Source organism: Leguminivora glycinivorella, chromosome 2 (genome assembly GCF_023078275.1).
Source record: "Leguminivora glycinivorella isolate SPB_JAAS2020 chromosome 2, LegGlyc_1.1, whole genome shotgun sequence".
Taxonomy (NCBI): domain Eukaryota; kingdom Metazoa; phylum Arthropoda; class Insecta; order Lepidoptera; family Tortricidae; genus Leguminivora; species Leguminivora glycinivorella.
In genome coordinates this window covers 34,574,977-34,602,163 of record NC_062972.1, presented here as the reverse complement: position 1 = coordinate 34,602,163, position 27,187 = coordinate 34,574,977, and the positions used below count along the sequence as shown (strand labels likewise).

Genomic DNA, 27,187 nt, shown 5'->3' with positions numbered 1-27,187 from the left:
TTCCATCCTGCTGGAAGGTCGCATTCATTAAAACAATTCCGAAACCGGGAAAGACGAACTATAAAGAAATTTCTGCATATAGACCAATTGGCTTAATAAATGTTCTGGGAAAGGTATATGAAAAACTCATTGCACAAAGACTTACATACTTTTTGAGAAAAAATAACGCCTGCAGCCAACATCAGTATGGATTTAAGGAGCAATGCTCCACAACAGATGCCCTTCATAACGCAACGAGTCAACTAAAGCAATACAAATTAGATAAACAGCTGGTCGTTGCTATATCCCTGGATATTGAAGGGGCTTTCGACCATGCCTGGTGGCCTGCCATATTAAATCGATTAAAGTCAATAAACTGCCCCAACAACATTTACAAAACCATCTGCAGCTACTTGAACAATCGCAAAATTGTACTCAACTATGCTGATGCAACCGTTACCAAAGTTCAGTCACGTGGCTGCGTCCAGGGTTCTGTTCTAGGCCCAATTTTCTGGAACTTAATCGTGGACACACTATTGGACTCTCACTTACCTGAAGGATGTCATCTACAGGCTTATGCAGACGACATCCTACTTATCTGCTCGGGGGAAAATGCGGACCAACTGCAAGAAAAGGCTAACTTAATACTTGGTAACATTCACAGATGGGGAGTTAACAATAAATTAAAATTCGGCGCTCACAAAACAGTGATGATAACGCCTACGCCTAAAGCCAAAGCAGCCAAGATCAGCATGAACAATGTACAAATAAATTTCAGTGAGCAGCTTAAATTGCTAGGAGTGATCATCGATCAACACCTCAAGTACATCAAACACGTCGAATATGCAATTAAAAAAGCTCAAAACATATACAAACGACTTTGCATATTCATAAAGCCTACTTGGGGCATACATGCTACAAATGTCAGCATAATATATAAACAGGTTATCGAACCCATAATAACATATGCGTCAGAAATCTGGGGCTGCGCCACAAAGTACAAAAAGGTACGCACAGATTTGCTCAGATTGCAGCGCGGTTTTGCGATCAAAATACTGCATGGGTTTAGAACCCTACCGACTACACCGTCAATTGTTCTGGCAGGATTGATACCCCTGCCAGATAAAATAAAAGAAGTATCGTCGTATGAGGAAGTTAAGAGAACACTTACCACTAAATATCTACCCGAAGATATCATGTATGACAAGAGGGTACCGATCACTGAACTCTTACATCCCACTCAGCGCCCGATCATTGACTTTGAGGATGTTAATAATGCTGAGGACCTCGAACCCTACTACTCCACAGAAATGCACAGAGTATATACTGATGGTAGCAAACATGATGGAGTAGTAGGGGCTGCAGTAATAATTCATTCCCCTGATGGCCGTAGTAAATGCAAAAGACTGAAACTACACAATAGTTGCACGGTATTTCAGGCCGAATGCTTGGCAATTGAAGAAGCAACAAGACTTTGCAAAGTACTTCGGCTTGAACAAGCCACGATATTCTCCGACAGCAAGGCAGCGCTGCAAGAGCTAGCTAATCGTAACAGCACTAATGCTACAATAAATAGAGCACACAAAAATATTGTAGATATAAGAGAGCAACAAAGATTGATTGAGTTTTGTTGGATAAAAGCCCATATTGGCCTTCTTGGCAACGAGGAAGCAGACATGGCTGCAAAGTCCGCTGCGAACCAACACAAAGCCCCAGACTTTCTAAAATTCCCGCTATCATACCATAAATATAACCACCGCACAGAAACGTTAAAAACAATAGATAATGACTATCAAACTTGCACAACTGGGGCACACCTTAAAAACTGGCTCCCTACACTAGAACATATTACAACTTTTAGGAAAAACTTCGAACTCACTTTTCAGATGACCCAATTTCTTACTGGACACGGATATAATAAGACATATCTAAAAAGACACCACATAATAGACAATAATACCTGTCCATGTGACGATGTCACACCACAAACAATGCTACATCTTTTGGGCAGCTGCCCCCGGTACTCCAACTCGAGACTGAATCACGAAATTCTTTGCGACATGAACAAAATAGATCCGTATAAAATAGACCAAATAATTCAGAAAGAAACAACTAAGGATTCATTTAAGAATCATATTAACAACATAATAAACACTCTTAAGAAGTTTAACAACACATAGAATTATAATTTAAATTTAAGTAACAGTATATAAATAAATTATAGATAAACAAATTATAGTACTAAGTAATAATAGAAATAGAATAAAATAGTAAATAAATACATGGTTACCCGTATCACTAGCGGGATCCATCCCCATAGACCTATGTCTAGCGGTCGCCCGTATCCTTAGCGAGGGCCACTAGTACTACTTACAGTGGAATAATAAAAAAAAAAAAAAAAAAAAAAAAAAAAAAAAACCTAACCTAACCTAACCTAACCTAACCTAACCTAACCTAACCTAACCTAACCTAACCTAACCTAACCTAACCTAAACCTAACCTAACCTAACCTAACCTAACCTAACCTAACCTAACCTAACCTAACCTAACCTAACCTAACCTAACCTAACCTAACCTAACCTAACCTAACCTAACCTAACCTAACCTAACCTAACCTAACCTAACCTAACCTAACCTAACCTAACCTAACCTAACCTAACCTAACCTAACCTAACCTAACCTAACCTAACCTAACCTAACCTAACCTAACCTAACCTAACCTAACCTAACCTAACCTAACCTAACCTAACCTAACCTAACCTAACCTAACCTAACCTAACCTAACCTAACCTAACCTAACCTAACCTAACCTAACCTAACCTAACCTAACCTAACCTAACCTAACCTAACCTAACCTAACCTAACCTAACCTAACCTAACCTAACCTAACCTAACCTAACCTAACCTAACCTAACCTAACCTAACCTAACCTTTTTTTTTTTTAAATTAAGAGGGGAAATGCTTTACGCATACCACCGGGGCGCGGGGACGGGCCCCGATGGTTATGTGGGACTCCCGGGCTAATGAGACCCGGTTTACCCACTAAAACCCCTCTGTTGCCGCCTCAACGCTATAGGGCGAGGTCACGGGCACGCTACGAACTCTTCCGTAACCCCGCCAGCGGCTGTCCGGACTCCGGACGCGTCTCCGGGGAGACCTCCCCGTTCATCTCAATGGGCGCGTCGGTCTTGTGACGCGCCCAGCCACGCAGGAGCTTTTATGTAGGCGACAGACGCCCCCGAGTCTGCCGCCCACAGGCACCTTTAAGGTGGTAGGCGGCGGTCGTATGCCAACCGCCGTCGCCCCACGCGTTTGCGCCGTATTGGCTGGGAGGCCGGGTCCTCCTCCCTGCTGCGCTCTGACGCCTCCTTCTGCGCCATCACGTCCTCGCAGAAGGAGGCCATCGCCTTCCACGGCCTCTCTCCGCCCACCATGGATTTCACCACAGCGGGCAAAGTGAGGTCGTTCCCCACTACAGCCGCGAGTGCGGCTCTCTGCTCCGCCCACGCTGGACAGATTGCCAGCGTGTGTAGCGCTGTGTCTTCAGCGTCACCGCACTCGTGGCACTCCGCCGTCGGTTCTCGTCCCGCTACCCTACACAGGTATCTCCCGAAGCAACCATGCCCCGAGAGGATCTGGGTAAGGTGGAAGGAGAGGAACCCCTCCTTTCTTCCGACCCATTCCTCCAGAACGGGCCGGATGGCTCCGATGGTCCAGTGGCCAGCAGTCGGCGCCTCCAGCCGCTCTTTCCACTTTCGGAGGAGCACTTGACGGGAGTCGAGCCTCCACCGTCTAACCTCCTCCAAGAGTGGATACACCCCCTGGCCCGCGCTTCGGTGACACGCCAGTATATGTCGGCCAGCACCGCTGCGTCGAGGTCCCAGGGTGGGGTCCCCGCCAGCACGCACGCTGCCTCGTAGGAGACAGTGCGGTATGCCCTCGCCATCCTGGCCGCCATGACCCGCTGCGGCCTCCGCAATTGGGCCTGGTTTTGGGCGTCCAGGGAATAGGCCCAAATGGGTGCCCCGTACAGGGCCATCGACCGCACCACTCCTGCGTACAACCTCCGGCAGCCCGCGTTTGGTCCGCCGACGTTGGGAATGAGCCGACTTAGAGCCGACGCCGACGCGATTAGTTTGGGAGCAAGTCGTTTGAAATGCTCCCTGAAGGTCCACCGGCTATCAAGGACTATGCCTAGGTACCGCATTGTCGACTTGATGCCGATGGACGTCCCACCCACCACCAAGCAGGAACCCGCCGGAGGGGCTTTCCGGGGCCCATGGAAACACAGGGCCTCGGATTTGTTCAGAGCCACCTCAAGCCCCAGCTTTCTAATGCGAGCCACTACAGACGCCACTCCCGCAGTGGCTCGAACCAACGCCTCCCTGAAGGTGCTCCCACGAGCCGTAACCAGCGTGTCGTCGGCATAACAAGTTACGCCGACTCCTGGTGGGTATGCACCCCATAGCACATAGTCGTACCCGATGTTCCACAGGAGCGGCCCTAGGACGGACCCCTGTGGAACACCGCACGACAGCTCTTTTTCCCTCCATGCGCCGCTGGTGGGGTACCTGATGGTTCTATCAGTGAGATAGTCCTCCACCGTCTTCCTCAGGTACCCAGGCACAACGTGACGCCTCAGTGCCGCCTTGATGCACTCCCAGGGTAGGGAGTTGAAAGCGTTGGCGATGTCGAGAGACACCGCCACAACCACCTCGCCCCGGGACACTGCATCATCCGCCAGAGCCCTCACCCTCGCGATTGCGTCGATGGTGGACCTGCCCCGACGGAAGCCGAATTGGTAGGCACTAAGGTCTGGCCCCACCTCCTCGAGGTGCCGGTTCAAACGAGCCGCCACCACGCGCTCGAGCAATTTGCTGGCCTCGTCCAGGAGCACTATCGGCCTGTAAGCTGAGGGCGAGTCAGCCGGCCGCCCCTCTTTGCGCAAGAGGACCAGCTTTCCTGATTTCCAGGAACGAGGGAACCGCCCCTGCGCCAGGCAGCTGCTGAATAGCGCCCTCAGACGCGGCTCAAGTGGGCCCAGAGCCAGGACCCAGGCCCGGCCGGGGACTCCGTCAGGGCCAGGGGCAGTGTGGCTTTTCGCTCGGAGTCGTAAAACCGCCGCCCCCAGTTCAGCCTCCGTTACTTCCGGCGCGTCTCCCTCGTCTGCCACCCTCCCTCTGGGGGGTATCATGGGTGGAGGTGTGTGCTCGTCTGTTGTTGTTGGGAACAGGGCATCAACGACCTGCTCCAGGAGCTGTGGTTGGAGACTCTGCGTGAGCGGTGGCGCCCAAGGGCGAAGCTTGCGCCTCACCATCTTGTACGGCCTACCCCACGGATCGTTGTTCAGAGTCTCCAACATCTCCTTCTCTGCCAGATCCTTCGCTCTGCCGATTGCCCCCTGCAGTACTTTGACGGCCGTCGTGTACGCTGCATACAGCCGCTCCTCCTCTGGCGCGTCTCGGATACGCCGCCTTCGGTAGTGAGTGTACTGGCGTCTCGCAGCAACACACGACTCGCGCAGTTGCGCAAGTTCAGCGGACCACCAGTACACAGCACGTTTAGGAGGTATCGGGCCCACTCGCGGCATCGCAGCATCGCACACCTCGACCATGGCACTCCCCATCCTCTCGGCTTCCGCGTCAACCTCCACTGGGGCTTCGACGGCTGGCAGCCAGGCTTTCACCACGGCTGCTTCGAGCAATACCTCCCGGTCTAAGCGTTTGACTGCCCAACGCGGGCCGTCCCCTTGCAAAGGCCGGTTCAGACCGATCGGGTTGACTGGAAGTGTGGAGACTTCAAACCGAATGTATCGGTGATCCGACAACGTCTCCACATCTTCCAACACTTCCCAGCCTCGAACACGGCGCGCCAGGGCAGCGTTCGCGAACGTGACGTCCACGATGGAGCCACCCTGTTGCCGCACACACGTGTTGACCGACCCTCGGTTGAGGACGACCAGCCCAGTCGATATTGCCCACTCCTCTAATTCAGCCCCGCGGGCGTCCGTTGCCGGCGATCCCCACGCAGTGGATTTCGCGTTAAGGTCCCCAGCTACGAGCACCATGCCCGGCCGCCTTCTGCCGATCAGAGCTCCGACCTCGATCAGAAACTGTTCGAATTCGGCCAGAGTCCGGTTCGGCGAGAAGTACGCTCCCACCAGCATAATTTCACCAACCCAGGCCGCAACGTATCCACGGCCCCTTTCTATTCTTTGGGGCGGCGTGGGACTGGCGGGCGAATTGGTGACAATAGCCACTAGGCCGTCTAAGTCGCCAGCCCAGTTGTCCCTAGGTGGGACAGAGTAGGGCTCGGCAATAACCCCCACACTAATCTGCCATTCCGCCAGGCTCTGGTACACAAGGTCCTGTGCTCTGGCGGAATGGTTGATGTTCCCCTGCAGGAAGCTGATGGCCATTATTTATTCAGCGGCCATTGCTTCCCCCAACGCATTGCTGGCCGCGGGTGTTGTTGCGGCCGGCTGGGAGGACTGCGAAGGGGCCGGGGGGCCATCGCGAGTCTTCCTATCCTTCCTCTGTGCTCGGGCAGTGCACGCCTTGGAGCCCAGGGCATGGCTTGCCGACTTACCCGATGCCTCGCACACTGCACAGTGGGGCTCGGCCGAGCATTGTGCCGCCTTGTGGTCCGGCTTTCCACATCGGTAGCACAGACTGCCGCGATCTATTTGCGCTTGGCATTGCGCCCTGACATGCCCAACCTCCAGGCAGCGGTAGCAGCGTAATATTCTGGGCTCCAGCAGCTTCACCTGTGCCGAAGACCATCCAACCAGGAAACGACCACCGTCGGACACCTTCTTTGCCGCCGTGACCGGGCAGCGTACCCAGACTGTACCAAGACCAGTGTGATCCCGGCGGATTTCCCCTGCCTTGACCTGATCCTGAGTACATTCCCCGGCTCGAGCGACGGCGACGACTACCTCCTCCGACGTCACAGAGTCATCCAGGTTGGATAGTCGCAACTCCGCACACTTTGTCGGCCTGGACACTCGGACTTCCTCTCCCAGTTTTTCCGCCAGCTCCCTTGCCAGCTTATCGGCCTTCTCACCGCTGTTCACACCCGGCAGCTGCAGGATCCGTGCGCCAGTGGCTGCCCGCCGAAAACGCAAATCGGAAATGCCCAGATCAGCTAGCTTGACCTTCTCCTTTGCTACGGCCAGCACCTTGGCATACGTTGCGCCGTTTGCCTCCGCTTCCGGTTGCAGCGTCAGCACCACAGCTGCCGATCGCGGCGGGCGAAGACCTCTACTACGTGTCTTTGCCTTTGCCTGAGCCTTCTCGTTCGCTGCCTTCCTTTTTGTGTTTGCCTGGGGCTGCGTCTTCGACTGTGCAGCGGCCCTCCTCCTCGCGCTCCTACTCACCACTGAAGTCCATTGCTGGTCCGAGGACCCAGGTGCAGGGGGTGGCGGCTGCTGACCGCTTGGGGCCGACGGTCCAGCGACAGCAGTGGGCTGTGATTTCGCCTTCTTTCTCTTCTTCTTTGACTTTTCGCCCTTTTGGGGCTCGACCGTAAAATTTGGGGGCCCCGGGAAGGCGTGACCCCTGCCGCTTTCCCCGGTGTGACCGTTTGCGCGGCCTGTCGTCCCCGATCTACTGCCAGTGGGGTCTGTCCTGTTTTGTTTGGCAGAAGCCTGCCATCTCGCTCCAAGGCTCCGAGTCTGTCGTCAAGGATACGTCCCACCTTAACTGTGATTGCCCCGATCAGGTCGTCCACATGGGGACGTCCGAGGGCAGCGGCGGGCTGCGGCGCCTCCCTGTCTATTGCCTTTGAGGGAGGTGAGTCCCAACGCGGCATTTGGAGCCGTTCCATGTCCTCGCGAATTTTGCGAAGCTCGCAACGCACATCTGCTAGCTCCGCTTTGAGGCGCTTATTTGCGGCCTCTAATTGTCGCGTTTCATCAGACACGGAGTGTGTCCTGAGCTCCTCAAAAACTTCCTTTAACGCCTTGACCGAATCTTTTAGGGCCTTTTGGAAGGTGCCCTTAAGATGGCTCGACTTGTCGGCCACCATCTTGATGGCTTTCAGATTGGCATCTATTCGGTCATTGAGACTCCCCTCCCGATCCTCGGTGGACGCTTCAGAGAGTCCCCTTTGGCGGGTTGCGACAGACCGACAGAAGTTCTCCGCCTCCCTTTCCTCGCGAAGCCGCAGCTCCTCACGTTTCTCCTTATTGGTGGCCTCGCGGGCCTTTAAGTAATCCCCCGTAGCGTGCAGTTGGGATGCAGTGTCCTCGGCCACTTCCGTCCCATGCGGCAAGCGCGAACCGGAGCCGAGCCGGATGCGCTCCACCAGGACGACGGGTGTTCGGCCCAGCGGATCGGTCTTACTAAAAGGACCAATTTTACGCCCCCTTTTGCTCTCTTGCCCCTCTTGGCAGTGTCTGACAGCAGTGTCCCGACTCCCGCGTCGCTCTCTGAGCCGGAGGAAAGCGCTAGGTCATCCGCGGGCCGCTTGTCGGGCCTCGAGCCCCAAAACTTCCTGCACATTTCTGTGGTCGAGGGCTCCGCTTGCGCCTTTGGGGGACCCATTTCCACCGAGCCCTCCGAGTCGCCGGTGTCGGCCTCCCCTCGCCGAACAGGTCACGTCTGTCCAGCCTTGAGGGGGAGAAGTACTCTTCTCTCTCCTCTTCTCTCTCAGGCGACTGAGTCGCTTCCACTCCGCGGATGCCGGTGTTCCTCCCGGTAAAAACTCTCGTTCGGTTCGGAGTCGAAGGACGCACGAACTGCCTATATCCTGGGAGCACAGGCGCATCCTCCGCTCCCGTTTGTGTGTCAGGCACGGTGTATCGAATATAGCGCCCAAGCGCGTCCCGCAGTGGGCGGTACCCTGCCGGGACGGGCCTAGGCGAGGGCAGGGCAAGCCCGGGTGAGGACGGGGTGCCCGCCGCCTCCTCGCTGACCACATCTCCATCTCCATGTGCAGATTTCGGGGAAGGCTCAATCTCGGCCTCCTCCGCATCTGCTCCTCCACGCAGCCTCAGCAACAAATCCAAATCGTTAGCATCGGCGTCCGTTGATCGCTTGCCAGAGTCGTTGGTATTGGTCCTCGAGTGGTGTGCCCCCCCAGAATACGACGGGCAGCATGTCACCACAGTACGGGCATCCAGTGCGGATGCCCGTTCTGTGGTGACACGGAGGATTGGGACCTCCTGGGGTAATCTTACAATGTCTTGGCCACTCATTTTTTGCTATTTTTACGGGGTATGCCCCCCCTTGTGCGGCGCTTGTGACTGGGCTCCCCCCAGCCACGCATCCCATCGGCACGCCGCAGACCTTGGGATTGGGGATTTTTATAGTGGTTTACTCCACTTGGCCTTCCTCTCAGTGAGGGAGGCCCCCGATCCGCTCAGTGCGGGTTGCGGGTTGCCCGACGGTGGCCGTAGCCACGACGCCGCGCCAGGCGGCCTGGGCACGCCTCCGATGGCTCCTAGAGCCCCGACTCCATCCCGGGGGGACACCTGGCAGCTCGCACTGTGCCCTCTGCTGACTTCAGAGGGACACGCGGAGCCGCCCCCCGTGTGCTGCTCTTAGTCTGGCCTCTCGCCTCAGGCCTGTCCGGTTTGGGAGGCCCTGTCCGGCATAGCCCTGAGGGTCCTGGAGGCACGCAAGCCCCTTCACCACGGCAAGGTGGCAACACGTCGAAGGGGAACCTAACCTAACCTTTTTTTTTTTTTTTTTTTTTTTTTTTTTTTTTTTTTTTTTTGTTGACCCAGGGGGAATCCGTTATGGATCCCACTGGCCCGGGAGAAAGCCAGTGGGTATGTCGGACTCTCACCGACTAAACCCCCTGGGGTGTTCCGCCGCGCGCTTTTGAGAGGGGGTTTTGGGAACATGGTTGTAAGGCACCAATACCCCCTCAGCGTTGCCCTTGCGGGCCCGTCCTCCGTACTGCTCTGGCAATTTACTTCGCCGAAGGCACCTCGGAACACTTGAGGGCCTTCCAGCTCAGAACCTCTACACGCGAGTGACAGGACTCCCGACCCATCACTCGCAGGTTCTCCTTAGGGCGGCAGCATTCTGCCTGCATAGGCTCTACGCCGCCTGCCCAGCCTTCTGCGGCGCTGAGGAAGGCTAGCCGCGTCATCCTCGCGCATTCTTTCTGCGGCCTCCTTCTGCGTCATGACTGTGACACAGAAGGAGGTCACAGCAGCCCATGCCTCGTCACTGCCGACCATGCAGCGGATTAATGCCGGCAGTGAGAGGTCTCCTCCAATTGCCGCGGACAGGGCAGCGCGAGGCTCCGCCCACGCAGGGCACTCCTCGCGTGTATGCTTGGCCGTGTCCACGGCTTGTCCTCCGCAGTGGTGACACGCCGGTGATGGCTCCCGTCCCAGTATCTCGCACAGGTACTTCCCAAAACAGCCGTGTCCTGTTAGGACCTGTGCGAGATGGAACGTGATTGTACCGTGTTTACGCTGGACCCATTCTTGTAGAACCGGTCGTACAGCTGCCACCAAGTCCCGGCTAGCTCCCGGGATCTCTAGACGCTCCGCCCATTGCACGTAGAGGACCTCTTGTGCCTCTTCCCGCCATTTGCGTACTTCCTGGGGGCTGGCCAGTTTTCAGCTGCTCTTGCTCGTTGCACCCGCCAATAGACGCTGGACTGAACCGCAGCCTCTAGGTCCCATGGCGGGCTCCCGGCTAGCAGACAGGCTGCTGAGTGTGAATTGGTGCGGTACGCTCGGGCCACCCTGAGAGCTATGGCCCGCTGCGGTCGTCGCAATATGGCCGCGCTTCGAGGTCTCAGGGTGTCTGCCCATATCGGGGCTCCGTACAAAGCCATTGAGCGCACCACACTCATATAAAGCCGTCGGCAGGCTCCTCCAGGTCCACCCAGGTTCGGAAGAATTCGCCCGAGCGCTGCGGCTGCTGCTGTTAGTTTCGGGGCTAACCGTTGGAAATGAGCTTCGAACTTCCATCTGCCGTCGAGGACGAGTCCCAGGTACTTCATCGTCGACCCGACAGCGATGGAAGTTCCTCCGACAATGATCTGAGCTCCCTCTGGCGGCTTGTTGCGAGGTCCATGAAAGACTAGGGCCTCCGATTTGTGCAATGCGACCTCTAGGCCGAGCGTCCGTATTTTGTTCACCACCTGTGCTACCCCTGCTGTGGCTAGATAGGCGGCCTCTCTGTGGGTCCTGCCACGGGCCGACACGAGGGTATCATCAGCGTAACAAGATACGCTAATCCCCCGTAAAGTGGCCCCGCGTAGGACCCAGTCGTATCCGATGTTCCACAGGAGCGGCCCCAGCACCGAACCCTGTGGAACACCGCACGACATTGCCCGTCTTGCCCATCCATCCCTTATCGGATATGCGACAGCACGTCCAACAAAATAATCCGCCACTACATGCTGTAGGTAGTCCGGCACGTTGTGAAATTTCAGGGCCGCCTTTATGGTTTCCCAGGGTAAGGTGTTGAATGCGTTTGAGATGTCCAAGGAAACGGACATCACAACACCACCCTGAGAAACTTCCTCCTCTGCAAAGGTCCTGACGTGATCTATTGCGTCCAGTGTGGAGCGGAGAGGGCGAAAACCGTACTGGCAGTCGCTCAACCCCGGTTGTAGGCTTCTAGCAAGACGCGTAGCCAGTATACGCTCAAATAGTTTGCTCATTTCGTCTAAAAGCACAATGGGGCGGTATGCTGACGGCTGATCGGGTGGGCGTCCATCCTTCCGGAGGAGCACCAACTTTCCCGTTTTCCACCTACTAGGAAACCGCCCCTGGTTTAGACATGCCGTGAAAAGCGATCTAATATTTTCTTCCAGTTCGCTGAGTGCGATCACTAGTGCGCGGCCTGGTATACCGTCTGGTCCGGGAGCAGTCTTTTTGGATCGAAGTTTTTGGACCGCAACACTGAGCTCTGCGTCAGTTACTGGCGGCACCTCCATAACTACTTCCGGTGGTCTTGTGGTCGGTGTCATGTCTGGCGGCACAAACTCACCCCTCTCTGGGAACAGAGCACTGACGACTCTCTCTACGAGGTCAGGCTGGAGACTGCTGGTCAATGGGGGAGCCCAGGGTCGGAGCTTTTGCCGTACAGCCCGATACGGTCTACCCCATGGGTCTCTATTAAGCGTTTCCAGCCATTCCTCCCATGCCGTCTCTTTGGCCTGCGCAATAGCCGTCCGCAGCGTCTTGCGTGCGTCCCTATATGAGGCGTATAGAAGGTCCTCCTCTTCTAGGATTCGGTTGCGCCTTCTCCTGCTTCTAGTGTAACGGCGGCGTGCCGCCACGCATGCGTCCCGTAATGCGCGGAGTTCTGGACACCACCAATACACTTGACGCTTCGGGATGAAAGGTTTTGCCCTCGGCATCGCCGCATCGCAGATGCGGACTAACGCATTGCTTAGGCTCTCGGCTTCCAGTTCTGTGTTAATACGTTCGTTGACTGATCCCCATGATTCCACGATAGCCGCTTCTTTTGCTAGCTCTCTATTGAGTTTCCCCAATATCCATTTTGGACTGTCCCCTGCAGCGAAACGGACATTCCTTCCCGTGACCGGAAGAGTGGTTAGATCGTACCGAATATAGCGATGATCGGAAAGCGATTCCACCTCTGCTTCTACCCTCCAATTTTGAATCCGACGGGCCAGAGCGTCGGACGCAAAGGTGATATCGACTATGGACTCGCCTTGCGGCCTCACGCATGTACTTTCCGATCCAGTGTTGAGTATGGTTAATCCAAGGGAAATAGCCCACTCTTCCAGCACGTCACCTCGAACATCTGTCGCTGGACACCCCCACGCCGTCGACTTGGCGTTGAAATCTCCAGCAACTATCACAGGGACGGGAGATATCTGTCGAATCAAGGCACCGACTTCTGTTAGGGACTGCTCGAACTCAGCCAGAAGGCGATTAGGCGAAAAGTAGACGCCGATAATGGCCACACCACTTAGTACGGCGAGCACGAATCCCCGGCCCTTCACGGTGTTCTCAAAGGACGGGGATCCCGCTGCAGCAGGGGCTATAATAGCTACGGTCTTGTTATGGTCTGAGACCCAGTCGTTTCGGTCAGGGATGAAGTAAGGCTCCGATACAACTGTGACTCCTATTTGCCACTCTGCTATCGATTGAATCATAAGATCCTGGGCATTTGCACAGTGGTTGATGTTCACCTGCATACATGAGAGCGCCATTATATTATGCGGTGTCCATGATTTCCTCGACAGCGGGTGGCTGTGAAGGCAGAGGGGCAGCCGGGCCCTGTTCTGCCTTCTTACTTCCGGTCTTAGGCTTCCGGGCATTGGGTTTCCCAGCCAGACATCCTTTGGCCCCAATAGAGTGACCAGCCGGCTTCCCATTAGCCTTGCATATGGCGCAGCACGCCTCTGCCTTGCAGTCCCGGGCTAAATGGCCTTGCGTACCACAGCGATAGCATAAGTCGCTACGGTCGACGCCCCTGTCGCATTTAGCACCAACGTGGCCAGTTTCTAGGCAGCGATAGCAACGTAGTGGTTTGGCCTCTAGCAGCACTACCCGTGCTGAAATCCATCCCACTTTGAGTCTTCCAGCTTCCACTAGTTTTTTAGCAGCTACCACGGGGCAGCTCAGCCAGAGCGACCCGGAACCACTCTGGCTCCACGAAATTACGCCCGACTTAATGGCCTCAGCTGTGCAGCCCGCTTCTTGGGCCACCGCCGCCACAACCTCCTCAGATGTCACTGAATCGTCCAGTCCGGTAACGCGTATTTCAGCGCGTTTCGCAGGTCTTTGAATGTTGGCATCTTCTCCAAGAACCACGCGGAGTTTGTCGGCTAACTCGTCTGCTGCTTTCTCGGCATTCTCGGTGTTAGGAGGAAGCTCCAACATTCGAGCACCTGTAGCCGCAGTTCGGAAGCGCAAGGACGCGATTCCAATTTCCTCCAATTTAATCTGCTTCTTGGCCTCAGCTAGGAGTGACTCATATTTGACACCCTTCTCAGCTGCCTCCTGCTTTAGGGTTATTGTGATAGCGACCGTGCGCGGAGGATTCAGTTTTGCCTTCTTAGTGGTTTTCTTAGGGGCTTTAGCCACTTTTTCCTTTTGAGCAGTTGGTGCCCCTGCTGCCGTCTTGCCTTTAGGTGTTCTGCTCACTACAACACTCCATTTCTGCTTGGTAGGTGCGGGAACCGCATCAGTGGCTGTTGTTGTGGGAGTTTCTCTAGCGGCAGCTGCCTCCTGGGACGCGAGGCTGACACGCTTGCCCTTCTTCTGCTTGTTGGCCGACTTTGGAGGGGGTTGTTTTTTGTTGCCAGGCATGGAAGCACTCGGATTTGCTGTAGGTAGAGATTCTGACCTTGCGGGATCTGGCCTTTGCTCTGACTGCCCGTCCGTAGCCACTTCTGCTACTCGGCGGTCCGCTGCCAAGGCGGGCCGTAGCCGAGGTTCCGGGAGAAGACGGTCTTCAATCCCGTCTATACGGGCGTTAAGCATATTGCTAAACTTTTCGTGAGTAGCTCGCGACACTTCCTCCATGATCCGACGAATGTCCACCTCAGGAACCGCTGCAGGCTGGCTCCGCATTTCGTCGACCTGTTTCCGCAACTCTGCTAGCTGCCATGAGAGTTGAGTATTCGCTGCCTCCAGGCGAGCAACTTCCTCCGTAGCAGTGCGGGACTTCACCTCAGCAAAAGCCCCGCCAATAGCCGCTACTGAAGCGTTGAGCTTCTGCTGGTGGGTCCCTTTTAGGTGGCCTGAGGTGTTGGCCACGTGTATAATGTCACTAAGGGCATCCTGTACATGTTGTGTTATTGCAGCCAACGTTTGTTCCTTAAACTGAATATTAGTGGGGAGCTGCTGGTTCATCAATCGCTCGGCCTTTTTCCGAGCCTTTGCTTCCGCCGACGTATTCAGGGCAGTCACGCTTTTGTCTGCCTGTGTTTGCCTTTCTTGTGCTATTTCAGCAATTGTCCCAGAGTGGAGTTTTCCAGAGCCTGTAGTCCGGCCTCTACCCCGTTTTGGAGTTGCTTTCAGGAATTTGCTTCGATCGTTTAACATTGACCCTTCGCTTAGTGCTCCAAAATCACTCTCTGAGTCGGATGAAAGAATTGGCTCATCTGCTGGCCTTTTCTCAGGTTTCTTCCAATATTTGCCTTTAAGGCTTTCCTTCGAAGCCACTGTACGCATGCTTGCTACTGAGGACTCAGAATCAGAGAGTCGCTGTACTCGTGCAACTGGTTGACGACTAACATCTGCGCAAGACGCAATGGACGCGCCTGGCTCCTCCTGGTTTACAGTGTTCACACTCACCACTGAATCTGTATCTCCCTTAGATGTTTCCTCCGGGGCTTCCATTGATTCTTCAGGAGCCGATCCAGATACGAACCGACCCTTGGAATCGCCAACACTAATACGCTCGATCAGGACGATAGGTGTTTGGCCCAGCGTATCAGGCTTGTTTCTGGGGCCGGTGCGGCGCCCCCCTCCTTTGCCTTTCTTGCCTCTTTTGGCAGTGGCAGTGCCCAGCAAGAGTCCCGCGTCGCTCTCTGAGCCGGAAGAAAGCACGAGCTCATCCGCAAGTCGTTTCTCGGGCCTCGAGCCCCAGAACTTCGAGGGCATGTCTGAGGTCGAGGGCGCCGCGTGCGCCTTTTGGGGACCCATTTCCACCGAGCCTTCCGAGTCGCCGGTGTCGGCCGCCCCTTCGCCAAACAAGTCGCGTCTGTCAAGACTTGATGGGGAGAAGTACTCCTCTCTCTCAGGCGACATGGACGCCTCCACTCCGCGGGTGCCGTGAACCTTCCCCGTGAAGATTCGCGTTCGGTTCGGCGTGGAAGGACGCACGAACTGCCTGAACCCTGTGGGCACAGGCGCATCCTCCCCCCGTTAGCGTCTCGGACGTGGCGTAACGTATATAACGCCCGAGTGCGTCCCGTAGTGGGCGGTACCCTGCCGGGACGGGCCTAGGCGAGGGCAGGGCAAGCCCGGGTGAGGACGGGGTGCCCGCTGCCTCATCGCTGACCGCATCTCCTTCTCTGTGTGCATTTTTTGGGGAGGGCTCGGTCACAGCCTCCTCCGCATCTCCTCCTCCTCTCAATCTCAACAACTGTTCCAGTTCGTGAGCATCGGTGTCCGTTAGTCGCTTGCCAGAGTCGTTGTGTGTGATGGTCCGCGAGTGGTGTGCCCCCCCAGAATACGCCGGGCGGCATGTCACCACAGTACGGGAATCCAGTGCGGATGCCCGTTCTGTGGTGACACCGAGGATTGGAACCCCCTGGGGTAGTTTTACTGTGTAAGGACCACTCATTTTTTTGCTATTTTACCGGGGTATGCCCCCCTTGCGCGGCGCTTGTGACTGGGCTCCCCCCAGCCACGCATCCCATCGGCACGCCGCAGACCTTGGGATTGGGGATTTTTATAGTGGTTTACTCCACTTGGCCTTCCTTTCAGTGAGGGAGGCCCCCGGTCCGCTCAGTGCGGGTTGCGGGTTGCCCGACGGTGGCCGTAGCCACGACGCCGCGCCAGGCGGCCTGGGCACGCCTCCGGTAGCTCATAGAGCCCCGACTCCATCCCGGGGGGACACCTGGCAGCTCGCACTGTGCCCTCTGCTGACTTCAGAGGGACACGCGGAGCCGCCCCCCGTGTGCTGCTCTTAGTCTGGCCTCTCGCCTCAGGCCTGTCCGGTTTGGGAGGCCCTGTCCGGCATAGCCCTGAGGGTCCTGGAGGCACGCAAGCCCCTTCACCACGGCAAGGTGGCAACACGTCGAAGGGGAACCTAACCTAACCTAACCTAACCTAACCTAACCAGTCGCGCGCCCCGCGCCCAAGCGCAAGCATCGTTTCCACGTCGCTCCGCGGTCGAAAATTCAAAGTTGTGGGTTTTTTCAACCAAAACCTTATGTGTTATATATCAAACTGTGCGCGCTACTCCCAGCTATCCTCTTGTGTAAAAATCTGTGTGATCGGTTAATGTGGTGAAGCAAAATAAGCAAAAAAGTGACAAATTCTCCGCCGCGGCGAAGTGACACTCTTAAATTGGATAAAAAAAATTTAGTGATACGTACTTGATTTACATATCAAAAGACTCCGTAGTGTGTGTACTTCACAAATATAGTAATAGTTTTATTCGGAAAATCCACATGTAAGTACAATTAACATTTTTCGTGTGAGTGACATTTAAAAAGTGATAAAAACCTCTATAAAATCAAAACTAGATCTGTAACATATATTAAATTATATATGGTCGTGCGTGTTTCTATTAGTACTATAACCTGTGAAAATTTCGTAATTTTCCCATGAAAAACAACTGAGATAAACATCAAAAACTAGTATGACGCAATAACCTGAAATTGACTTACACTAGTGTGCGGCTATTTTTGACATTCTTATTCTTTTCTACATACCTTAAGGACTCATAAGCAGTTTTCAGAATTAAAATTGAATAAATAGTTTGTGAAATATTTTACTTTGTATGTGGATATTCAGGAAGTCTCAACTTCGAAGTCTAATTTCTCTTAATCTGCAGTGATACCATATTGTTTTTATTATACCACTAGTTGCGCTATATCATAAACAACAAATTTGTGTAATTTTAGATTTTTATGTGTAATAGTTTCCGAGAAAAGTAATTATTTGTCGCGCGGGAGCGAAATCTCGCCGCGAGTTACGTAAATAATATCCTGAAAACGACTTTTTCCCTAGCCAAGTTTTCTAAATTTTTTTGATTGAATTGTGTAAATGCTTGCAAAAAAATAGTTTTTAGGTACTTTCTGTAGCTGTGTGATGCCTACTTTTTAGATTAAATAGCTTTAAAAATTTTCTTAAATTAACTTCACGAAATACCTTTTCCAGTCTAAATTCCGCAACTTTCACTTACTTTATCGTATAAATCTAATTCATTTATATCATTTATACATTGTTCACACAATAACTCTTACAAAACACAAATAGATTTTATATAATTTGAAATTCTTTGTAAAAACTCCAATTTCAGCTAATTATTAATATAGTAAGTAGATTAAGTATATTATATTTGTTAACATTGCGTAAACATTGCGTGTTTGACTTACATGTTTGTAGAACTCCAGTGAATACTGACATTGTTCATAAATTAAATTGTATTGAAAGGATTAACATTTAATTCCGGATAATTTATAATTAAGTATATTAACATAATATTTTAAAATGAGTACAGAAAGCCTTAATTTTGATCTAGATTACCTAGATAACTTATACTGTACACCGATGGGTACACCCATGCAACAAGAACATATGTCGTCGCCTATGGACGACGCCACAAATATCCACCCGGTGCTGGAACTGATTGATGAGCTTGCTGGTGACTTAGATCAAGAGGTCAAGATCATATACGAAAACCTTGAAACAACGCAAAATCACCGGAGCGTTACCATCGAAAACAAGCGTCAAATCAAAACCGCAGCAAAGAATGTCAACGACATTTATGCGAGTTACGCAAAACAAATGCGTGCCCAAATACGGGACATTCTTAATAGAACTCCCACACCTACGGACGTCTCGTCGAAAGCCGTGCAAACAGACCCTGAACAGGATTTGCAAGGGCGAGTAAGGGACGTCATGGAGGCAAACACGCGAACCATTACCACCACTAACACCATTGAAACTCAAACTGACTTCACGTCTATGAGATTGCCGCCATCACAGCTCTCGCTGTCGCCAGCACCACAGCAGCAGCCGCCGCCGCCGCCGCCGCCGCCGCCGCCGCCGCCGCCGCCTATATCTAACGCCGAAGCAAGCTCTCAGCTTCCCTTCTCTCCACCACGCTCTCCCTCAGCAAAAACAACAACAAGCCGCTCTGAACGATTCTACAAAACTATCTGCCGACAAACTGATCAAATCAAGCACCTACTTCCAGTTGACAGGAACGCTAAGCGTGAAAACAAGGAAGCCGTAATAACGTGTGCTAACAACATCAGGGAAGAGACTGAGCGCTTCGTTACTGAGCTGGGGACTGTTGTTAACGAGAGAATTATTCCACAAAACACTCAAATTATAGATATGATCAACACTCCGACAACATACCTTGCCTCGGCATGTACAACACCTCTGCCGTTTCCGTCACTGCGACCGCCGCTACTTTCGCCGCCGCCGCCGCCGCCGCCGCCGCCTACGCCTACGTTGGCGCCACCACCACTACCTTCTAATATTGAGACACTGATTAAAGACATCAAAAATGATACAACCAATCTAATAAAAAAGGAAATTCTCTCTCTCAAGCGCGAACTACGCTCACTGGTAGAAATACCTAACAAAACTACGTACGCTGCTGTAACGGAGAGGCCCGCTAAGCTCAGACCTGTCGTTGCAACTACGGAATCCCCGCAGAAGACTACGAAACCTGCCATCGTCATTACTTCTAAAAAGGCTGGTGAAGGAGCAGCCGAAACACTACAAGCCTGGAGGAAAGTAGTGACATTCCGCGATACGGACTTTGCACCAACCTCTACTAAATTCATATCCAATGGCAAAGTTCGTATCGAATTTAGCAACAAACAGCAACGCGACATAGCGCTATCTAAAACGAACAGTGCGGATGCAGACATAACAGCTGAAACGTCGAAGACCCTACGCCCCATGATTGTACTCAAGGGAGTGCCCGCTGACGTACCGGTCAATGAACTTATTGGTGTAATAACAAACCAAAATCCAACAATCAAAGAGGCCATTGACGAAAAGAACAACATTAAATTTCATTTCAAGAAGGGTAATAAGAACCCTCGTTTGTATAACGCTGTTCTGATGACTACACCTACCACCTTCAAAGCATTTCTCACACTTGGAAAGGTAAACATCGATCACATACGTGTACATGCGGAAGAGCATGTCCCTGTACTCCATTGTTTCCAGTGTTTACAGTACGGGCATACAAGAAAGCACTGTAAGTCTAAAGAAATCATATGCTCATATTGTGCCTCAACTGGACACGAATATCAAGCCTGCCCCCATCAGAAAGACCAAGCTAAAGTCAAATGCCACAACTGCGATGCTCACAACAGGCAACAGTCTGAAGACAAGAACAAGTTTAATGTAGCACACAGCGCTACATCGTCGTATTGTCCCAGAATGGTGTCTATGATGGACAGAATCAAATCACGTATTGATTATGAAACAGTATAGGCGTAATAAATGAATAAGTTTGCATCAACTTTTGCTACATGTATTACTGACAATTTCACTTGTACAACCTGCATTCAACCTGTATTCAAATTTGTATAACTAATCTGTTAAAACTTGTAAATTGCTCATAATGTATGTTTCTGATTTAGTTTAGTTTATCTGCACTTCCCTGAGTCCACCATTTGTATCATCACATTATTTGAACCAATGTATTTATTGATCAATTTAATAACTTACAGGGGGGCGTCGGCCGGGCGGCCGCCCGCACTCATTGAACATTGTCGTGAGGCGGGCGGTCGGGCGGCCGCAGTACATATCCCCCCCCCTAAAAATGTACATACTCACTTATTATTTTTGCTGCAGGGGTCTGCGGTGTCGATTGACTCACGTTAGTCGATATTGCGGACTCCTGTCAGTACTATCACATCAAAACCTTGTTTACCTAAACTCTTTTTAGCCTATTTCAATTCTCTTGCAGGGGGGCGGTGGCCGGGCGGCCGCCCGCACTCACGGATTTTGCCGTGGGGCGGGCGGTCGGGCGGCAGAACTCGCCCCCTTAAAACCTTTTTAGGATAGTTGGTCGCCCGTATCATTAGCGAGGGCCAACTATCCCTAAATTCAAACTCATTCAAACACTCCAGCTACACTCAACACACACCCAACAAAAACATACGACACTCTACACGAAGTGGGGGAGTTTTTAGTCCGTAGGCGGTTGGGCACCATTCCCAGCTGAGTCGGACATAACCGTCGGTACGGGCCGGCGGTATACATGAGTATCTTCTCCCTCACCGCAAAAAAAAAAAAAAAAAAAAAAAAAAAAAAAAAACCTAACCTAACCTAACCTAACCTAACCTAACCTAACCTAACCTAACCTAACCTAACCTAACCTTTTTTTTTTTTTTTTTTTTTTTTTTACGTGGGGAATGCGTTTACGCATACCGCCGGGTCTGAGGTGGTGGGCGACCCGGTCGGTTATGTGGGGCTCGAGGCTGTAAAGAGGCCCCCCTACCCACTAAACCCCACGGTGTCCTCTCACCGCTTTGTGTGCGGGGTCCCGGGGAAGCTCGCGCAATGCGTCCGCGGCCCCGCAGCGGCCATCCTGCGACAGGATCCGTCCCCTGGTCGGGCTTTGAGCCGACCGATCCTCGCCTTGGGAGCGCTTCCCGGACACAGGGTCGCGCTCTCCAGCTCGAGAGCTAGTGTTTGTGGGCGAGGGCGCTCTCATGCCTCCCTCGCCCGCTAGCTGTCGTTAGGGTGGCAGGTTCCGCTCGTGAGCGGCACGCCTGCGACCTGTGCGACGGCGGCGCATCGGGTCTGCCTCGGCCTGGGTTTCCCGTTCGCGCTCCGCCGTCTCCTTCTCCTTGAGGACGTGCTCGCTGAAAGAGAGCAGAGCCTCCCACCCTTCCTCGCTGGCCACCATGGCCCGCACCACCGCCGGCAGCGAGAGGTCTGGCCCCACCTGGGCCATCAGCTGCTGCCGCTCCTCCTCCCATGCCGGGCACTCGGCCAGTGTGTGCTGGGCCGAGTCTACGCCAGCTCCGCACGCGTGGCACTCCGGTGTCGGTTCTCTTTGTGCGACCTTGTGCAGGTAGCTGCCGAAGCAGCCATGCCCCGACAGCACCTGCGTCAGTCGGAAGGAGAGCACCCCGGAGCGCCTTTCGACCCAGTCGTGGAGGACTGGGCGAACCGCCTCTATGGTGCGGGAGCCGGCCCTCGGCCGTTCCAGCCGGTGCACCCACATCTGCCTCGCTTCGCCCTGGAGCTCTTCGCGCCGGTTTTCCACCTCCGATGGCGCCGGTGGGTTGTTCCCGGCTCGTGCCTCCGCACGCCAGCGGAACAGTGCTGCGTGGGCTCGCGCGTCGAGGTCCCAGGGCAGGCACCCGGCTAGCACGCATGCGGCATCCGCGCCCACCGTGCGGTACCCTCGGATTACCCTCAGCGCCATTGCTCTTTGCGGTCTCCGCAGTTGAGCGATGTTGTGGCTGCTGAGGGCATCCGCCCATACTGGGGCACCGTAGAGCGCCATCGAGCGCACCACGCCCGTGTAGAGGCGGCGGCACATTGCGTTGGGCCCCCCCAGGTTGGGCAGTATACGCCCAAAGGCCGCCGCTGCACGCAGTAATTTCGGCGCGAGGCGCTCGAAGTGCGCCTTAAAATTCCATTTGCTGTCAAGTACGACACCGAGGTACAAAAGTGTCGGCTTGACAGCAATTGGAACTCCTCCCACGATAATCTGGGCCCCAGCTGGGGGCGCTTTCCGCGGGCCGTAAAAGCAGATGGCCTCGCACTTCGCAAGGGCCACCTCCAGCCCTAACCGCCGAATGCGGGCCACACAGTGGGCGACTCCTGCCGTCGCCAGAACGGCTGCGTCGCGGTAGCTGGGTCCTCTGGCCGTCACGAGCGTGTCGTCGGCGTAACAAGTTACCCCGACTCCACGCAAGTTTTCCCCCCGTAGGACCCAGTCGTAGCCAATGTTCCACAGGAGTGGTCCCAGCACCGACCCCTGTGGAACTCCGCACGACATGCGCCTCCGACCCCAGTCCCGTCGCCCTGGCCAGACGATCGCCCGTCCCTCCAGGTAGGCGGCTACGATGCGCGACAGATGGAGCGGCGCTCCGTGAAAGCGCAGAGCCTCGTTGATGACTTCCCAGGGCAAGGTGTTGAAGGCGTTGGAGATGTCTAGCGACACCGCCAAGACAACCTCACCCTGGGAAACGGCCTCCTCCGCTATTGCCTTCACCCGGAGTATCGCATCCACCGTCGACCGCCCCCCCCTAAAGCCAAACTGCTGGTCCGCCAGGTTCGGCCCTGCGCGTTCCATGTGCCCGATGAGGCGAGCTGCGATTATCCGCTCAAAGAGCTTGCCCACCTCATCGAGCAGGACAATGGGCCGGTATCCGGCTGGGGAGTCCGCCGGCCGCCCGTCTTTGCGAAGGAGAACCAGTTTCCCGGTCCTCCATTCGTTGGGGAAGCGGCCCTGCTCCAGGCATGCCGTCAACAGCCGCAGAAGCTTTGGCCCCAGGGCGTCCATGGCCAGGACCCAAGCACGACCCGGAATGCCGTCGGGCCCGGGGGCCGTGTTCTTGGCCCTGAGCCGATAGACAGCTGCGCAGAGCTCACCGGGAGTGACGGGTGGGACTGCAGCCTCCTCACTAGTTTCCGCCCTCAGGGGCGCCATGGCAGGTGGTGTGTGCGGGCCCCTCTCGGGGAAGAGTGTTGCGACCACTCGGTCCACGAGGTCCGGCTCGAGCGATTGGGTCAGCGGCGGCGCCCACGCGCGTAACTTGCTCCGGACAAGTTTGTATGGCCTGCCCCACGGGTCGGCATTGAGGGTCTCCAGAAATTCGGCACGACTCGCCTCAATTGCCTTCCCTATGGCCATAGAAAACTCTGCCCGGGAGTTTTTGTACGCCTCGTAGGAGCGGCGGATCTCGTCCTCGCTGGGCCTCCTTCTCCGCCTCTGGCGCATGTACTGGCGCCGCGCGGCTACACAGCCCTCGCGCAGTTGCGCGAGCTCGGCGGACCACCAGTACACGCTCGGTTTCGGCGGCGGACGCTTGGCCCGGGGCATTGACGCGTCACACACGCGCGTCATGGCCCCTCGGAACCAGGACGCTTCCGCCTCTACCACCACCGCTCCCTCCTGTGCGGGCAGCCAGGCCTCCACTATCGCCGCCTCCCTGAGCAGTTCCCGGTCGAGTTTGGTGAGTGCCCATCTTGGGCCACCCCCGACCGGGTCCATCCGGCTTGGGTTGTGAGAGGTCGCCGAGGGGGTGGTGACGTCGAACCGTATGTACCGGTGGTCAGACAGCGTCTCCACCCCCACCATGACCTCCCATCCCTGGACACGGCGCGCCAGGGCGGCGCTCGCGAACGTGATGTCCACGATGGAACCACCCTGTTGCCGCACGCACGTGTGTGCCGTTCCCTCGTTCAGCAAGGCCAGCCCCGCCGCAACAGCCCACTCCTCGAGGGTGGCGCCCTTCGCGTCTGTCGCCGGAGAACCCCAGGCTGTGGACTTCGCATTAAAGTCTCCGGCGACGATCACGGGACGCGGAAGAAGCCGCCCGATTAGCTCCCCTACTTCGCCCAGGAACTGTTCGAAGTCGGCCAGGCAGCGGTTTGGGGAGAAATAGGTTGCAACGAACCATATTTCTCCGCATAGCGCCGCCACGTACCCCTTCCCTTTTTTTACGGCGGTAGGCGGAGGAACACCAGCTGCCGCTCTCGTCACCAGTGCCACCGATCCGTCCATGTCGCCCATGAAGTCGTCCCGGGGGGGGGACAGAGTATGGCTCGGCCACCACGGCAACGCCGATCATCCACTGCGCCAGGGATTGGAACAAGAGATCCTGAGCCCTGGCGCAGTGGTTGAGGTTCGTCTGGAGGACCCGAATCGCCATCCTATTCGACGTTGGTTGGGTCCACCTCCTGCGTCTCCATAACGATGTCTGGAGACTTCCTGGGCTGGGATGGGGCCCGTCGGGTGGCTCCAGCTCTCGATTTCGCCTTTTTCGGGGCAGAGGTTAGGCACGCCTTGGAACCAAGCATATGGTCGGCCTTTTTCCCCTCCTTTGCGCACTTGGCGCAGCGTGGCTCCTCCGAGCAGGCAGCCGCTCTGTGGCCGGGCTTGCCGCAGCGGTAGCAGGCGTCGCTGAGGTCAGCGTCGTTGGTGCAGTTTGCCCGCACGTGCCCCGTTTCGAGGCATTTAAAGCACCGTATGGGACGCTGATCCAGCAGTTTTACCGCTGCCCGGACCCACCCTACCTGGAGTCGCCCTCGATCGGCCTCCACCACCTTCTTGGCTACGACGACTGGGCAGCGAAGCCAGATCGTGCCGAGGCCAGAGGCATCCTGCCTAATCTCTCCAGCCTTGATCTGGCCCTCCGCACAGCCACCGACCTTAGCGACCGAAGCGACCACCTCGCCAGGGGACACTGAGTCGTCGAGTTCGGTGACTCGCAGCTCCGCGCACTTCACCGGCCTGGAGACTCTGACGACGTCGCTCCCCAGCTTTTCGGTTAGCGCTTCGGCCAGCAGGTCAGCCTTCTCGCCGCTGGCAGCACCTGGAATTTCCAGTACCCTGCCACCAGCGGCTGCCCGCTTAAATCTCAAGGCGGTGATGCCGAACTGCTCCAGGTTAACTGTCTCCTTTGCCCTGGAGAGCACCTGGGCGTAGTTGACACCGCTTTCAATGGCCTCCGGCTGTAGGGTTAGCACCACAGCTGCCGAGCGAGGAGGGCGAAGTCTCCGGGCTTTGGGTTTCGCCCGCTGCGGTACCGGCTGGGGCGCCCTTGCCCTGGTCGCTGCTGCTGCTTTCCTCCTCTTTTTTCTGCCGCCGACCGCCACCTTCCAGCCCTCGTCAGTGGATGTGGCGGCCGCTGGCCGGGGGGGTTCGGCAGCGGGTGGAAGAGGACTCTCGGTGGCGGTGGCCTTCGCTGACGGTTTCGGCGCGCTCTTCTTACCCTTTCCTTTACCCTTGGCTTTCTTTTTGTCGCCCTTTTTTCGCCCTTTTGGGGTTCGACGGTGTAGTTTGGGGGACCCCGGGTAGGCGCTGACCCTCCCGTTTTCCCCCTGTGGCCGTTTGCGCGGCCTGTCGTCCCCTGTCTGCAGCCAGTGGGGGCTGCCCAGTTTTACCTGGCAAAAGCCTGCCGTCGCGTTCGAGAGCTCCGAGCCTCTCGTCGAGCATCCGCCCTACCCTGGCCGCGACTGCTCCGACCAGCTCGTCCACATCGGAACGTCCTGGGGGGACAGTGACGGGCTGTGGTGCCTCTTTGGGGAGGGACGAGGAGGGCGGGGCCTGCTTCTTGAAGTGGGCCCGGAGCTCCGCTTTCAGCTCCTCCACTTCGGAGCGCAGGTCCTTAACCTCCACCCTCAAGTTGGCATTCTGCCTCTGTAGCCGTCGCGTCTCTTCGGAGGAAGTAAGCTCCTTCAGGTCTTCGACCGCTTCCCCGATTGACGCGACAGCCACCTTGAGGGCCCGTACAAATGTCCCCTTTAGGTTGGCGGACCCAGTGGCCACCAACTCCACCGTCTTGAGGCTGTTTTTCACCCTTTGGTGGAGCGACGCCGCACTGTTGTCCGCCCCGTCTGTGTCTGGTGGGCCCGAGATCGTCCCGCCACTCTTAGGGGACTTTCCAGGCGCCAGCGACCGCGTGAGGCTTGCCAGCTCCTGCTCGGCCTTGCGCTGGAGCTCCTCTCGCCTCAGGCGGTGAAGCTCCCGCTTCGCCTGGGCAAGTCCCGCGTCGTGCGTCGAGCCCCCGCTCCGCGCCGAGTCCGACTCGGCACCCGTGTTGAAGGAGTTGGGGCTGGTCTCGGTCACTTCCGTCTCCTGCTGCGGTAAGTGCGAGATGGAGCTGAGCGGCAAGCGCTCGACCAGGACGATGGGTGCCTGGCCCAGCGGGTCCGTCCTGTTTTTAGGGCCACTTTGGCGCCTCCCCGCTTTAGCTTTCTTGCCGCTTTTGGCAGTGCTGGTCAGCGGTGCCACGGCTCCCGCGTCGCTCTCTGACCCGGAAGACAGCGCTATGTCATCCGCGGGCCGCTTGTCGGGTCTCGTGCCCCAGAACTTCAGGCCCATGTCTGTGGTCGAGGGCTCCTCCAGTGCCCTCGGGGGACCCATGTCCACCGAGCCTTCCGAGTCGCCGGTGTCAGCGGGGAGACCCCTCCAAACAGGTCTCGTCCGTCCAGCCTTGAGGGGAGTAAAACTCCTCCCTCTCGGGTGACGGCGTGGAGACTCCGCGTGGGCCGGGCATCCTCCCGCTGAAAACTCTCGTTCTCGGGGTGGAAGGACGCACGAACTGCCTGAAACCTGTAGGCACAGGCGCATCCTCCATCCCCGTTACCGTCTCGGACGCGGGGTAGCGTATGTAACGCCCGAGTGCGTCCCGTAGTGGGCGGTACCCTGCCGGGACGGGCCTAGGCGAGGGCAGGGCAAGCCCAGGTGAGGACGGGGTGCCCGCCTCCTCCTCGCTGACTGCATCTCCTCCATGAGCAGTTTTCGGGGAGGGCTCTATCACTGCCTCCTCAGCATCTCCTCCTCCTCGTAACCTTAACAACAGTTCCAGTTCGTGAGCATCGGTGTCCGTTGGTCGCTTGCCAGAGTCGTTTGGTGTG

At 55.5% G+C, this 27,187-nt stretch overlaps 2 protein-coding genes across 2 annotated transcripts; both read right to left on the bottom strand.

The window, feature by feature from the left end:
* Window positions 1-6,400: 6,400 nt before the first annotated feature.
* LOC125239636 lies at window positions 6,401-9,178 on the bottom strand. The gene is made up of 3 exons (XM_048147261.1): window positions 8,610-9,178; window positions 7,537-8,323; window positions 6,401-7,489 (listed from the first exon to the last, which is right to left on the bottom strand). Exons 1-3 carry the CDS (start codon window positions 9,176-9,178, stop codon window positions 6,401-6,403), a joined length of 2,445 nt encoding a protein of 814 aa, XP_048003218.1.
* Window positions 9,179-24,478: 15,300 nt separating this feature from the next.
* Window positions 24,479-26,693, bottom strand: LOC125239613. The gene is made up of 2 exons (XM_048147230.1): window positions 25,712-26,693; window positions 24,479-25,584 (listed from the first exon to the last, which is right to left on the bottom strand). Exons 1-2 carry the CDS (start codon window positions 26,691-26,693, stop codon window positions 24,479-24,481), a joined length of 2,088 nt encoding a protein of 695 aa, XP_048003187.1.
* Window positions 26,694-27,187: the final 494 nt, after the last annotated feature.

What these genes read in the sequence shown, in the direction of transcription:
- LOC125239613 (XM_048147230.1), bottom strand. Translation starts at nt 26,693, where the DNA reads ATGGGTCCCCCGAGGGCACTGGAGGAGCCCTCGACCACAGACATGGGC. An exon ending in CGACGGCAGGCTTTTGCCAG is followed by an intron (nt 25,585 to 25,711) that starts GTAAAACTGGGC and finishes GAACCCCAAAAG; the next exon opens with GGCGAAAAAAGGGCGACAAA.
- LOC125239636 (XM_048147261.1), bottom strand. Translation starts at nt 9,178, where the DNA reads ATGAGTGGCCAAGACATTGTAAGATTACCCCAGGAGGTCCCAATCCTC. An exon ending in AGAGAAGAGGAGAGAGAAGA is followed by an intron (nt 8,324 to 8,609) that starts GTACTTCTCCCC and finishes TGGTCCTTTTAG; the next exon opens with TAAGACCGATCCGCTGGGCC. An exon ending in CACCGGGGAAAGCGGCAGGG is followed by an intron (nt 7,490 to 7,536) that starts GTCACGCCTTCC and finishes GAGCCCCAAAAG; the next exon opens with GGCGAAAAGTCAAAGAAGAA.